Source organism: Xiphophorus hellerii, chromosome 23 (genome assembly GCF_003331165.1).
Source record: "Xiphophorus hellerii strain 12219 chromosome 23, Xiphophorus_hellerii-4.1, whole genome shotgun sequence".
NCBI classification, from domain to species: Eukaryota; Metazoa; Chordata; class Actinopteri; order Cyprinodontiformes; family Poeciliidae; genus Xiphophorus; species Xiphophorus hellerii.
The window spans coordinates 8,303,297-8,317,746 of NC_045694.1; the positions used below are offsets into that span (position 1 = coordinate 8,303,297).

Consider the following 14,450-nt stretch of genomic DNA (forward strand, 5'->3'; position numbering starts at 1 on the left):
AGAGTGCACTTGAGTGTAATTCCTTGTTTGATAGAGAACAAACAGCTTCATGAAAACCAGGAAACACAGCAGACAGGTCACAGATTGTGACAAAATCTAAAGGAGGTTTCAGCTCTACAGCAATATTCCCAGTTTCAGGCATCTCACAAAAGATGCGAAAGAGTAAGACACAGTTTAAAACTTAACACATGGGCATGGAGAGTATTAATCAGAAAACTCTGGAGGAGTTGCAAGGATCCACAGCTCAGATGGGATGACCTGTTAACTACTCATTCACTCCAAGAAGCAGCCCTATATAGAAAGTTATTGTTAAAAATGCGAGAAAAGCAAAAATATTTAAGAAGTATGACTTCTTTTGCATGGTACTGTAGCTCGGCTGACTCTCTTTAGCTTCAGAAAGTGTTGAGCCAGTTCAACATTTACACAATCTGACTCAAAATTCAGTTCACATAACATCTGCTAAATAGTGTTGCACCTCGTTTTAGGTAATAATAACTTCAAGGCGTTGCATTTGTAAACTAGATTCAACTGTTAGTCCTCTTTTATGTTTAACTATGCATATGTGAAACTGATTTTGTTTGAGCACAACTTGATTGAACAGCAACAACACGTTTGTAAATTGAAGGCCTACATCACAGTTTTCAATCAATAACAATATAACATATTAGACACATGATCAATATCAATAGATATAGAACTTTTAATATTCAATATTCTGGGAGATGAAGGAGAAGAAAAAGACTTTAGCTGCTCACCCTCTTACGGCCAGATAAAAAAGGTTAGTGGCAGCAACCGACTCACTCACTCTTTGGTTACCTAGCAACTTATTCATTCTTTGGTTACCTAGCAACAACCTGTGGAGCAAGTTTCAGTTTCCACCACTGTGCCTCATAACTGCTAAAAAATAAACAGCAGTGTGGAGTGAAAACTGTGGATAAAACAGGAAATGTCGCAGCAGCAGTTTAGCAGCATTTCAGGTATTTAAACTTCAAAAATAAACAATTATTATTGATATCGACTGATGTGACAAGCTTATATTGTGATACGTTTTTCAGCATATCGTCCAGCCATGGTTCAGATTTCACAGAAATGTCTCATGAATGCACATGAATGCTCTTTGAGCACAATACCGCCTACTTTTAACTCTGTGCATCTTTCATGATAGGAAAGTTGAGCCAAAACACCCAAACTAACTGAGAAATGTTTGCATTGAAGCCATACTTTATGTTACACCATAGCTATAAGTTCTCATTTTATTCAGTCTTCTTTATGTATAAATTTTTTGCTATGGCTTCTAAAGATGTTTTATGTGTCTAATTACAAATTTTAGTTGCATCTACTTTACTTAGACATCTTTCATCAAAAGCAAGTTATGCTTAGAGCTTCTGCAAAGCAATTTGTGCTAAAATCATGTGTGTACTTGCTGGTTTATCCTCCCAATGCATCTTACGAATGAACAAGTTGTTGAAAATTGTTTGAGATTTTTAAGTCAAAAGCAGTAGCGCAGATGAAAGCAGAGACTATGTAGCCAAAGCAGAGAAAATATGCTTCTTTTTCCTCTTACCGAATGTTGTGGGACTTGCGTTTGATCTCATTCCAGCAGAGGTTCATCTCTCCTGTTTGGTGGGAACTGCTTCCTCTCGGTCTCCGGCACTCGGTCGCCTCCTCTGGCCCCTCACCGTCCACAGTGGACTGGCACGGCACACACTGGCATCCCGGCCACGAGGGCCGCCGCGCAGCTACACAAACAGAGGAACACAATGTGTGTTTGTTACAGGACGATCTTTTTGAATTTACTCTCTGGTTATTACATGGAGGTGAGGTAAGGAACATAAAACAGCACAGGCTTGACCAGCACTTCGATCCTTTGACCTTCCCACAAATGGAGATGATGTCCCACATTTTCGCCCTAAAACCTTTTCTCTGAAGTCAGTAGTGCCACAGTTCTGACCCGTATTCAGTGGCCATGAAGAATTTTGTCTTGAAGTCTTAAAGAGAACCGATTATGCTTCTATGGGCGATAAAAATCATGTTCTTTGCGTTTTTTGCACAAAATAATTCTTAGATAATGAGATTTTATTCTGGTTGGTTCAGGACGAGCTGTTTTAAGGCGTCTTCTCACTTTAAATCTAAATAATTTGCTTCTGGCCACATCCCCAACTCAACATTTACACTCACATGTGAAAATGGCTGCAAACAGATGTACAATTATACAATTGTACATGTCTGAAAAGCAGAAGTGGAGGCTTCTGCACAACCAGCAAGAATGCAATAAGTAGTTTCTGATAGTAAGTCAACAACAAAACAGTTGTCTTTTCCAACAGCAATTGTACAGTGCATCCAGTGGTAAAAACAGCTGACCAAACATGCTGGAGCTTAACTTGGGTTGCTAGGTAACAGGGCTGGGCTTGGCTAGGGTTGCTAGGTAACGGGGCTGGGTTTGTGCTTTTTTAAGCACTTGAGCTGTTTTTAGAAGCAGTAAATGGATCAAATGTTAACTTTGCATAACAGGTTATCTTTATCAGTTCATTTTGAACTAATATATGAAATGATCCAAATTCCCACAGCCCCCAAACTAAACTTTGCACAAAATTGGGTCTTTCAAATAAAAATAAGCCTGTATGTACAGTAAAACTGGTTGCAAAGTGATTTAAGGACAAAAAAAACTTTAAACTTTTGGTGTGGCTATCACAAAACCCTGATGTCAGTTCCATAGAAAATTCGTGGGCAGACCTGAGAAGGTGTTTGAACAAAGCAGCCTAAAAACCAGACTTATTTACAGCTGTTCTGTCAGGGGGAATGGGCCACAAGTCACCAGCAAACTGTGGTGAGAAGCTTATGGAAGAACAATCAAAACGTTTTACTAAAATCAGACTTCAAACATGCAAGGAAATCAAAATGCAAAATCAACCAAATGTATATAAACTCACAATTCTGCTTTAAAAAATATTTTTATTGGTCTCCTGTAACATTCTGATTTTAAATGCTGTCATTTCATAAAAAGGACTTGAAATAAATGAACCATTCAAGAATATTCTAATTCATTGCATAGCGCGGTATGTAATCATAGCTCTCTGACGTCCACGGACCTTAAAATATGAGTCAAGCATATATTACAACCAGGCAGCCCTTGTTTTAGTTATAATAATGCAAACATTTTTACTACGTTTGGAATGTAATATATTGTAAAGTTCTTACATGAATCTGTATCAAATGAAAGAAACATAAAATAACACTGATAAAATATGAATCAATATTATTACACAGGTATACTCAATTGAAGCTATATTTAATAACTCTGTCCTGTGTGTAAAAGGAAAAAACCTGAATCTCGACACAGCAGCGGTTTTATCCCATTATTCCATTCCATTAAACTCTAAAAAACAAACGCAGACAAAAAGCTTCTTTTATTCCAGACTTTTAGAGTGTGAGGGTATGTAAGGCAACATGAAGAAGTGCAATCCCCTTGATGGACCAAAGAGGGGAAAAAAACCGAGGGAGAAGCCCACGCACACCAACACACAAACAGAAAACACACTCACACACTCAAATGTGTGGCTTTCAGGGCAGCAGGAGCCTTTCTGGGTTCACAGGTCCTGATATGAGGTTTCTCTATTTTTTATGCAATTCACAACATATGACTGAACACCAGCTGTGCTTCCAAATACGCCCTCAGACACCCAAACCTCCCATACTGTATGCAGACGTGCACAGACTGTGATCAGGCTACGTTTGGTCAGTTTGTTCTTATCAGAGGGTTTGCAGGAAAACTAAGCCTATAGCCCTGACAGCAGCAAACATCCATCTGCTGCAAAAACACACACATAACACACACAACTCTGGCTCAGATGTTAAATGAGCCAAGTTATGTGTTTTGATTTAACATTGTTCTTTTTTCTATGAACTACTGACAACATGCCTCCGAAATTCCAAGCAAAAATTAAATTTAGTTTAGCTTAATATATTGCTTATGGTTATACTTGTTTAACACCTTGGATGGAGTAGCTTGTCAACAAATAACAATTTCCCCTTGATGATCAATAAAGTATATTGTATTTTATTCTTTATGAAGTTCAAAACTTCCAACTTTATACAAGTTTCTTCTTTTAATATACTGAACCGTATTAGGAATTATACATATTCCCATCTACAATGACTTTTTTCCTGGTTTAAAGCATGTTAATTTGGTTTCTTTTAAAAACTTTTCCTCCAAGTTCAGGTGGACTTGCCTACAACAAAGTGAACCCGACATAAATTAGGAGGAGAAAACTTTGTTGCAGTGTCAACATTTGAGTTTACAGCTCCCCAATGAGGGAAAGACTTTCTTTCAAGGCAGACTAATCCCTTTTCTTTATCTTTACCCTCCTTTGCCTCCCCTCCACTCCTTTCTGCTGTGCATTCATTCTTCTCTCTACGGTTTCCTTCGTCTGTGGCGTTACCTCACTCCAGATCTGCTAGAGGAGGTTTCTTCTTTCTTTTTTTTACATGAATCATCCCCATCTCATTCCCATTGCTGTCTCCCGTTATCTCTCCTCTTCTTTTTCTCCCTCTTCCGGACTCAGACAGCTCTGGTTAGTGTAGGCGAGTCTTATATGAATCAGCACATCCCTCACAGACTCTTCTCCTCTCTCTGCCTCTTTCCCTTCTCTGGTAATCAGAGGTCACATGAGACTCTGCATGCAGTTAGCACTTTAAGGACCTTACTTGAGCTCCAATCCGCTAAAAGAAATGAAATTGGAACCTGTGTAGGGTTCTGACAGGTTTTATTTATTTTCCCAAAGTGTTTAGGAGTGAGGCAACAAAGGCCATGTTTGACACAATGAAGTGTGAGAGCAGAAAAGAGCCATATTTGTTTGTTTGCCTTCAAAATCGGCCATTTTTTGGAATGTGAGCGCTGACAGTCAACGACCCCATCAGTGCCAACATCAAAATAAAACCCGGAGGGCAACAGATAGTTTGGAGGAAAAGATTTGTTTCTACAGTGAACCCTGAAGAAGGGGAGACATTTCTGCTAGCAACCTGAGATTGGTGCAATTTCTACACTGAAATACAGCATCCTGCAAAACATTACAACCACAAAAACCTATTTTACTGGGCTATATGTAGTAAACAAAGGCAAAGAAGTGCATAATTGTTTAACGGAACGAAAACAATACATGATTTTTGTTTATTTTAGCAAATCAACGTCTTAAGAAGTGTGATATTTCTTTATATTCAGTTTTACTGAGTTTAGTGTAATCTCAGTATAAATCCATCTGTTCTGTGAACCTCTCAGAGGTGGTTTAGAAAATATTGAACACGAAAACGAAGGAACACATAAGACACATTTTAAAATTATTAAAGAGTTTTTAAATAGTTAGGTTATAAAATTTTATCCCAAATATGTCATATAAAAATAAAAATATGGCAAACTGCTGCAAAGCTACCAAAACCTAGACAGACTAGAAATTCAGATAAGTTCACAAAAAACCCCAGTGTAACTCTGGAGGATCTGCAGAGATCCACAGCTCAGGAGGAAGAACCTACAGATAAAACTAAACTTACTCTGAAAATGTAATTTTTAATAGTAAGAACTGATTTATTTATATTTAGTTTAAAGATCCGCCCCTCTACCTTATAGGTGTTAAAACGGCTTGCCATTGATGAGTTCTGACCAACTTTTGCTCCTTAGTCCAACAACACTTCTCTTACTCCTTAAGTCAGTGTTTCCCAACCCTGGTCCTCAAGGCACACTGTCCTACATGTTTTAGAGGTTTTCCTGCTTTAATGTGCCTGATTCAACTGATTGCAGTTCAAGAAACGCCTGTTGATCAGTCATCAATTGAAATCAGCTGGAATGAAGCAAGGAAATACCTAAAACATGCAGGGCAGTGTGGCTTGAGGACCAGGGTTGGGAAACACTGCCTTAAGTTATTAAAAGTGCCTTTAATAATATGGCACTTTAAGAACAATAAGACAGAAGATTGTATTTAAACTTACTTTTTAAAATCATGTTACACCTTGTGGGTCGTTTGTGTGCAAGCATCAAAATCAAACTCTGCGTGACTCAAAGAGATAATCAAGCAATGTGAAGTGACTCACTTTTGAAAAATAAAACTACTTTATTTACATTTAAATAAAAAACTGAGTGTCATCGTGGAGCAGGACTTTCAACATACAGACATAGTTTTAAATTAATTATTGAAATAAATCCTTATTTCACTTTTATAATACCAGTCCAGTTAAAAGTCTGCAGCAAAACTGAAAACTACTGTTCACAATTGCTCTTCATTTAATCTGACTGAGGTTTAGCTATTTTTGCAAAGATAATTGGGATAAAAATGTCATCCCAAAAAGATGTGCCCAAAAAGAGGCGCAGTTCTAATTGCAGCAAAATGTGAGTTAGTAAAAAACATAATTTGACACTTCTCAGATTATTTTGGTGAATAATTTTAACAACCATGTAGTGTTTTTCCTTCAGATTTGTCCACTGCTTTTGTAATTCAAACACATAAAACTCCCAGTAAAAACAGTGGTGTTTGTGGTTGCGACTTTACAAAAGGTCGAAGGAACCACAATTCCATCAATAAAAAAAAGATAAGTGTCATTCAGATGTTTCAACCATCTGCTTCTCTGATGAAATCCTCTGCATCATTGCAGGTATTCACCAGCTCACAGAACAAGACTTTGTCTCTTGCATTAAACTTCAAAACCATGAGTCAAGCTCTAAACATGCATTATTTACAGTCCTGATTGGATGTGGCATTGCTCAGTCAAGAGGAAGTTCAGTGTTTTTCACCCCAAATATACTGACAAGCCGCAAAATGACAAACGATATTCGGCTTCTGCTCGAGCCACGACTCACTTGTGTATTTTTTGTGGCAGGTTCAGACACAAATCACGGCCCAATTACTCGTTTGGGGACAGAAACGACCACAAACCTTCTTGTTGTTCTCTCCTTTCCCTTTTCTTTGAACCACTCAACCCAAAAGAGCTTGGAAGGATAGTTTCCAGACAATGTGTGAATTTCAAATCAAAAGAGCTGCAGAGGATAAAAGATTGCACGCAGCGCTTTGCTGGATTTCACAGAAACAGAGAAAAGACAGTTTAACCGTGCAGATAAAGTATGAGAAGATCAAAGCCACAGCGTTGCTACACCGTGTGTACATGTTGATTTTAATCGAAAAAACTCAAAACTGAACCTCTGAAAAGCAGCTAAGGAGTCACGATTTACTCTCATTACCAGAGTTTTGCAGATAAATCAAATTCTTTCATGGTGTGCAAAGCCTACCTTAAACAGCACGTTTGCTGTGCCGCTACCACAGGTGAGCTGTCTGTATTTACCCAGTGCTGGCAGAGAATGCAAAGATGTATTAGACGTGCGCTGGAAGAAATATGGAAGAGGGGAAAGAAGCACAAACATGGGAAGGAGTCGGGTGACCTAAGCAGTGGAGATTTCTGTCCTGGTCAAAGCTCGCTCTGTCCTCATAGATTCCTGCTTACCCCTACGTTATCCCCCATTTTGCATCACGAACAGGAAAAGGCCATCTGCCTGTCCTTCAACCCACACACTGAGAAATGGGAATGCAACGTAAGCTCATATTGAAAAGAAAGTTCATGCACTCAACAATTACATTACTAAGATTTTAACATAGCATTGACCCGATCTTCATCAGGCTTTATAAACACTAAATATATACAGATAGTAAGCACAACATGGCATAACCCATAAAACCTACAACATGTGCCTTACATCTACAACTACATACATGTCTGTGCACACAAATACATGTACATACAAATCTGCTCTCAGCTCTTTCACATAATATTTTCTGTTCAGATTCTTTTTGAGTGATTTATGTGTGTTTCATTAAATTAAGTTCTTCAAAAAAGTAGAATTCAAGAATTTGAAACTACGCTGTTAAGTCCTGGATTGGATAATTGTTTTGTGATTTTTTACGACTTTGGGTATTTGTTTTAGCTATTTCTACCTGTCATCATCTTATGACATTTTTTGTCTTCCATTTTAATTATTTTCTGTGAACTGATTAAATTACAGTAGACCGAACATGTAAATATCTCATATTTAACATATGAAAAACTGTAAAAACAATGTCTATATCAAATTTAAAATGATTCAGATGATCACTAAAACATCCTGATGTAAGCAAACTATAAAATGTATGCATCTTTGAGGTTGTATGTGAAAATATGGACATGCATTTGGATCTCCTAAAATATATTTTTGTTAAATATTAGGCTTCCTGTAGTTTTTCAAAGTGGCTTTTTCCAATAGTGTTCTTTCTACTTTTCAATCAATCAATCAATCAATCAATCAATCAATCAATCAATCAATCAATCAATCAGCTTTATTGTCAATTCCTCTTACATGTCCAGACATACAAGGGAATCAAAATGATTGATATCTTTCAAATTCTTCAGATCATTTTCTGATCAGTCTCTTTACCTGAGTTGACAAACCTAAAGAAGTGATCTAGAGATGATCAATTGCATCTTACGCCTTCAATAACCAGCATAAAAATCGTCAGGCAGGACGTGAGGGAGTCGGCCGGGTTCCCGTTTTGAAACAAATACAGAAATAAGCAATTAAAGTTGAATCTGTCCAGAGAGGACAGCAGCGGGGACACACCAGACAACACATCGATTGTGTCCCTTTAAACGGAACGAGACTTTCCAGACACCCAGCGCATTCTTGTAACATTGTAGATTCTTTCCCCACACAGAGTGAAGGCCTTTTCATATTTCTGAGACCATTTTGGCATCTTGACTCCTTCAGCTGCTTTGGATGTCTTTACACCCACTGAGTTTGGTTGCTCTATGAGATGATGAGCAGCGTTGGTTTCATGTGGATTTTGTCGTATTTCATGATCCAATTTAGTTTAAAGTTTCAAAGAAGAAATGTAAAAGTCACACATCCAGTATTTTGTGAAAGAAAAACAACACAAAGGATTGTTTTCTATAGTTAGCGGCCAACATCAAGATCTCTTATTTTACCCTGCAGATATAAATGACACATTATTAGAGCTTAACAATTCCTCGAGTGATTTGAGTACTTTGATTACTAAGATTTATTGAGGAAAATTGTGTGCCTCGAAGCGTCGTTAAAGGTTGTTTTACTATTTAGCACACCATGTTCCAGACAGGTGATTATTTATGTTGCGCAACACTTTTACTTTCGCCTATCAGTTGCTGCTAAGTGCTAAGTGTTAGCATGATAACATCTAATTTTCAAATTTGGCCCAGGGGATTTTATTGATTGATTTTATCGGTTTTCAGGGATATGGAGGGCAATAAGCATCCTTAAAATGGCTGCTGCCTAGTGGCTGGTTCAGAGTGTATGCGGATGCAGATATAGACGAAACACACCGGAGTGCTATAGCTGACGGTTAGCGTAAGTATAGCTTTACCGGAAAATAAATTTACCTCCATCCCAGTCGCAACAAATGGGTGACAGAGCGCTTAGTGACGGTCCGTAGCTGGTAGATGCGTTTCTGTGTGTGACAAAGGAGATAAATCCGGTCGCGAACGTGGACATAGAAACTATAAACAGTTAGACAAAGGGAGAGTTTATCTATTAAATTGACTGAAGATGAATACATGAACAAAAAACTGGAGTCTAGACTTTGTGAGCCTGCCTCTTTATTATTAAATTGAATATAATTTCAGATTTTTGCACAATCTTTGTCCAGGTTAAGTTAAAAAGTGAGCTATTATTGTAACAATTACATTTTTTAAACTACTAAGAAAAGTTATTGTTAGCGATGCACAAATATGTAATTTTATTAATACTGCTGCTGTTATGACAGTATTTACCAATATTTTATTTTCTGAAAAAAATATCCTAATTGATCGCTCGATTAATCATCAAAATAATTGATAGATTACTCAAATACTAAAATAATAGTTCACAACAACCCTACACGTTATGCTTGCATTTGCAAAGATATGTTACGTTTATTCTTTGATGATAATAACTTTAACATTCTATAGTGACTTTTTCCATGGGAAAAACTGAGCCGAATGATGCTTAAGTGAGCAAAAGGAAATGGAGCCTTGAACAAAATATTCCTCAGTGTACAAAACCAAACAGGTTGTCCACAAACCTTTTCACAATTTCTCACATACTTCAATGTTTGTGGAGATTTGAAGTGTTAGACAAACACATACTAATGCACATTTGTAATGGTAGCTGAAAAAAATGCAGTCAACTTTGAAATACTTAAAAAAACATACTCTATAAATCAGAGTATGCGTTTCGCCTTAGTGTGTCAACACTTTGTAGAAGCGTCTTGATTTGCAACTACAGCTACAAGTTTTTCAAGGGATATTTCTCTGGCAGCTTTACACAACGACAGACCGGTTCTTTATTTAATTCTTACAAAAGACCTCAACCTCCGTCTCATTTGCTGGGGAGTATTTGTGAATAGTAATGTTTGAGCTCTGACAGGGCCATTCTAATACAAGAACAAACTATAATATAAATTGTAATATACACTATCTAAGTGCAGGTCTGACTGTAATGTTAAGGGTTTTGTGTACAAGCCTATACTTTCATAAGCAGAGCAGAATGACTTTTGCCATGATGCTCCACTTATTTGAAATTCCTTTGGGTTAATTTAAAATGTTATGGACACAAAAATTAAAAAGAAAGACAAAGATGGGGAAAAAGTTTGAAAGAAAAGAAAACAGACGTAAAGGCAAGAAAGAAGCACAAAAAAACAAAAGTCTGAATCTAAACTTGCAGAAAGAGATTGAAATGAGGTGTGTTTTGATGGTGGATTCAAATCCAGACAGTCCGAGACGTTGACTAAATGAAAAAAAAGATAAACAAACTTATAAAACTCACAGGGAGCCAGAGGAGAACAAAAACCATACATTCAAAGAAAGTAAGATATAACAGGAGGAAGCAGCAAGAAGAGTAAGCAGAAGAGAGGTTTAAATACTGAGAGGGTGAATACTGGAACTAAAGACCAGGGGCCTCATGCATAAAAGAGTGCACAGTTTTCACACTAAAACTTGGCGTACGGGAGGTCACGTGATGCAGCCTCTGCAGGCAGACGTGTGTCGGTGAGCTCCAGGTAGTCCTCAGCGGTGATGGCTTTATACTAACGACTACATTGCTCCAGATATAGAATTTATTCCCGAAGCAGTGAACAAATACTTACTACTCGAACCTGACTAATTAGGGCTGAGATTTAGCTGTTTTTGGACGTTTTTCGTCGGCTTGAGAGAGAGTCCTCTCACGTGGGGAAGATGGCGGCTGATCAAGATAAACCAACACTAAAATCCCTGATGAAGGCTATCCGTGAATCGAAAGAAGAGCTCACTGGGCATATAAATCAAAAAATAGACCATATCCAACAATCGCTAACAAAAATAGAACAGTCATTGTCAACGCTGGCTGAACAGGTGCAGGAAATGGAAACCAGAGTTGGAGCTAACGAAGACAACCTCTCTGACGCTCAAGCACGCATACTCAAAATGGAGAAGGAAATAACTTTCCTGAAGGAGAAATCGGACGACTTGGAAAACCGGAGCAGGAGATCAAATGTCAAAATTATAAACATCCCAGAAAGATCCGAAGGTACCGACATGATTGGTTACGTGGAACGGCTAATCCCGCGGCTTCTCGGGGAGGAACACTTCCCAAACCCGGTTACCATCGAGAGGGCACACCGCCTGGGGAGAGCGTCGGAGCGGACCAGGCCTATCCTCGTGAAGTTTCTGAACTTCAGGGACAAGGACAAAGTGCTCCGTTTGGCCAGGGACAAGGGGACGGTACAGTTGGATAATAATCGAGTCTCATTTTACCCAGATTACAGCATCGAGGTGCAACGCAAAATGCTCGCTTTTAAAGAGGTGAAGAAAAAACTACGGGAGAAAAATATTGAATACGCCACCCGCTACCCTGCTAAACTGAGGATTCGACACGGAGGTGGATTTAAGCTTTTTTCAGCCCCATCTGAGGTGGAGACCTTCCTGTCCACTGTTCGGGATGAGGGATAGAACATTTCCTTTGCAAGATGACCACGCACCATGACTGTTAACGGTAAAATAACGTTACATAAGATAATCCATAATTACTGGCTGTGCCTCAAATGTTAAACCATTTCGTGTATTATCGGGCGCACCTGTGCCTGCTAACACTACAGGTGTGTTAAGTATTTTTTGTTAAATATAGTTAATATAGTTCTTGAGTGGTTTCTGCTGGAGCAAACATATCCTTATTTTTTAGAAAAAATGTTCTCTGCTGAGGATACCACAAATGTTTAGAAGCGGGGTTTATCCCACAGTTTGTTTACTGGGTGTTAAAATGTGGGTTTTCTTTATTATTTTATTTTTCTTGGGATTTGTGGGGCACTCTCTCTATGGGGTTCATTCTGTGAGTATTGAAAGCTGTAAACTTATAGCAAAGGGCCAGAGATTTCTTTATTTTGTCCAAGTTATGTGCATTTTGTGTTGTCACTTAACCAGAATATTTTTTCATATTACTTATAATGAATAAGATAGGACTATTAAACTGTATTTCATTGAATGTTAGAGGGATTAACAACCCCATTAAAAGGAAGAAAGTTCTAACATACTTTAAGAAACAAAGCACAGACATCGCCTTTATTCAAGAGACCCATCTCACAGATATAGAACATTTAAAGTTGCGCAGGGATTGGGTTGGCCATGTATTTTATTCCTCTTTTTCATCTAAAGCTAGAGGTGTAGCCTTACTTATCAATAAAAACCTCAGATTTAGGTTAAACTATATGGAGAATGATAGATTCGGCAGATTCATTCTGGTAGATTGTGTAATAAATACAAACAGGGTAATACTTGTATCCTTATATGGCCCAAATTTAGACAACCCAGAATTTTTTAATGACTTGATTCTAAAACTGGCTGCGATTGAAGCTCCATGTATATTGGGCGGTGACTATAACCTGGTTCTAAATCCATCAATGGATCGCTCCTCTCCTAAACTTGTTACACCAACCAGATCTGCGGTGGCTCTGGCTCAGGGCATGAAAGAATTAGGATTGGGGGACGTATGGCGTTTACGTAATCCAACTTGCAAAGACTACTCATTCTATTCCAATGTCCACAACACTTATTCAAGAATAGACATGTTTTTAACCTCACACCCACTTTTGTCACAAATTAAAACCTGTTCTTATTTAGCAGCCACGATTTCAGACCATAATCCCATACAAATGAAATTAGAATTTCATCATCCTGTTTCCTCTTCTCCTAGATGGAGATTCAGAGAATATCTTCTTAGAGATCCTGAATTTGTCACTTTTATGAATGCCAAAATCGATATGTATCTAGAAGTAAATTTAAATACCTCCTCACATTCAAATATATGGGAAGCACTCAAAGCGTACATGAGGGGGCATATTATTTCATATGTGTCACATAAAAACAAGCAAAAAAGGGAACAGCTTGCTCAATTAGAAAAAGATATAAGGACTTTGGAGATTGACCATTCAAAAACAAAACACCCAGAATTACTTAGTGTTTTAAAACAAAAACGGATTTCATATGACAACCTCTGTACAAGTAAAGCTGAGGCAGCAATGGCTAGAACAAAATATCATTACTACGAATACGGCAATAAAACAAGCAAGCTACTGGCGTGGCAAATAAAAAAGGAGGACAATGAAAAATTTATTCAGAGAATTAAAACGGATGATGGTAGACATTTAGAAAATACAAAGGACATAAATTTGGAATTTAAAAAATATTATCAATTATTATATAAATCTGAACGTCACAAAGACAGTGTAGATATAAAACAATTTTTGAATCAATTACATTTACCCAAGATTAATACAACTGACAAAGACATACTGGATGGTGAGGTAAGTGAGGAGGAGGTTCGCCTTGCTGTTAAATCATTACAAAATAATAAAACCCCAGGACCGGATGGCTTTCCAATTGAATACTTTAAAACCTTTTCAAACAAATTATTAACCCCACTTACAAGTATGATCAAGGAGGCATTCCAACAGACAGCACTTCCTCAAACTTTAGAACTTGCAACAATAACATTACTTCCCAAACCTGGAAAAGATGTACAAAAGTGCGGTAACTATAGACCCCTGAGCCTTCTCAACACCGACTATAAGATCTATCTAAAATAATAGCATCTCGACTGGAGAAAATAATCCCAAAAATTATTCATGCAGACCAGACAGGTTTTGTTAAGAACCGACAGGGAGCAGACAATATTCGGAGGTTGTTTCATGTTATTGATATTGCTAAAAGACAGAGGTACCCCCTGGTGATACTTTCTATGGATGCTGAGAAGGCGTTTGACAGAATTGAACCTGATTTTCTTTTTGAGACCCTGAGAGCTATGAATTTTGGTGAAACCTTTATTAGATATGTAAGAACACTCTTTAATAGCCCTAGATCACAGATTTTGACCAATGGGGTTCTGTCGGACGCCTTCTCGC

The 14,450-nt window shown here is 37.8% G+C and overlaps 1 protein-coding gene across 5 annotated transcripts in view; it reads right to left on the bottom strand.

Annotated features, from left to right (window-relative positions):
• The window catches only part of drp2 (dystrophin related protein 2), a 291,935-nt gene that overhangs the window by 115,642 nt on the left and 161,843 nt on the right, over positions 1–14,450 (bottom strand). For 4 of the 5 annotated variants that reach the window (XM_032554734.1, XM_032554735.1, XM_032554732.1 and 1 more), the window contains exon 3: positions 1,565–1,739. In XM_032554734.1, the coding sequence (XP_032410625.1) occupies positions 1,565–1,611 (47 nt within the window). In that variant the 5' untranslated portion in view covers positions 1,612–1,739. Of the gene's footprint in view, positions 1–1,564; positions 1,740–7,270; positions 7,420–14,450 lie in introns of those variants that run through there. The other variant, XM_032554733.1, reaches the window with a different exon arrangement.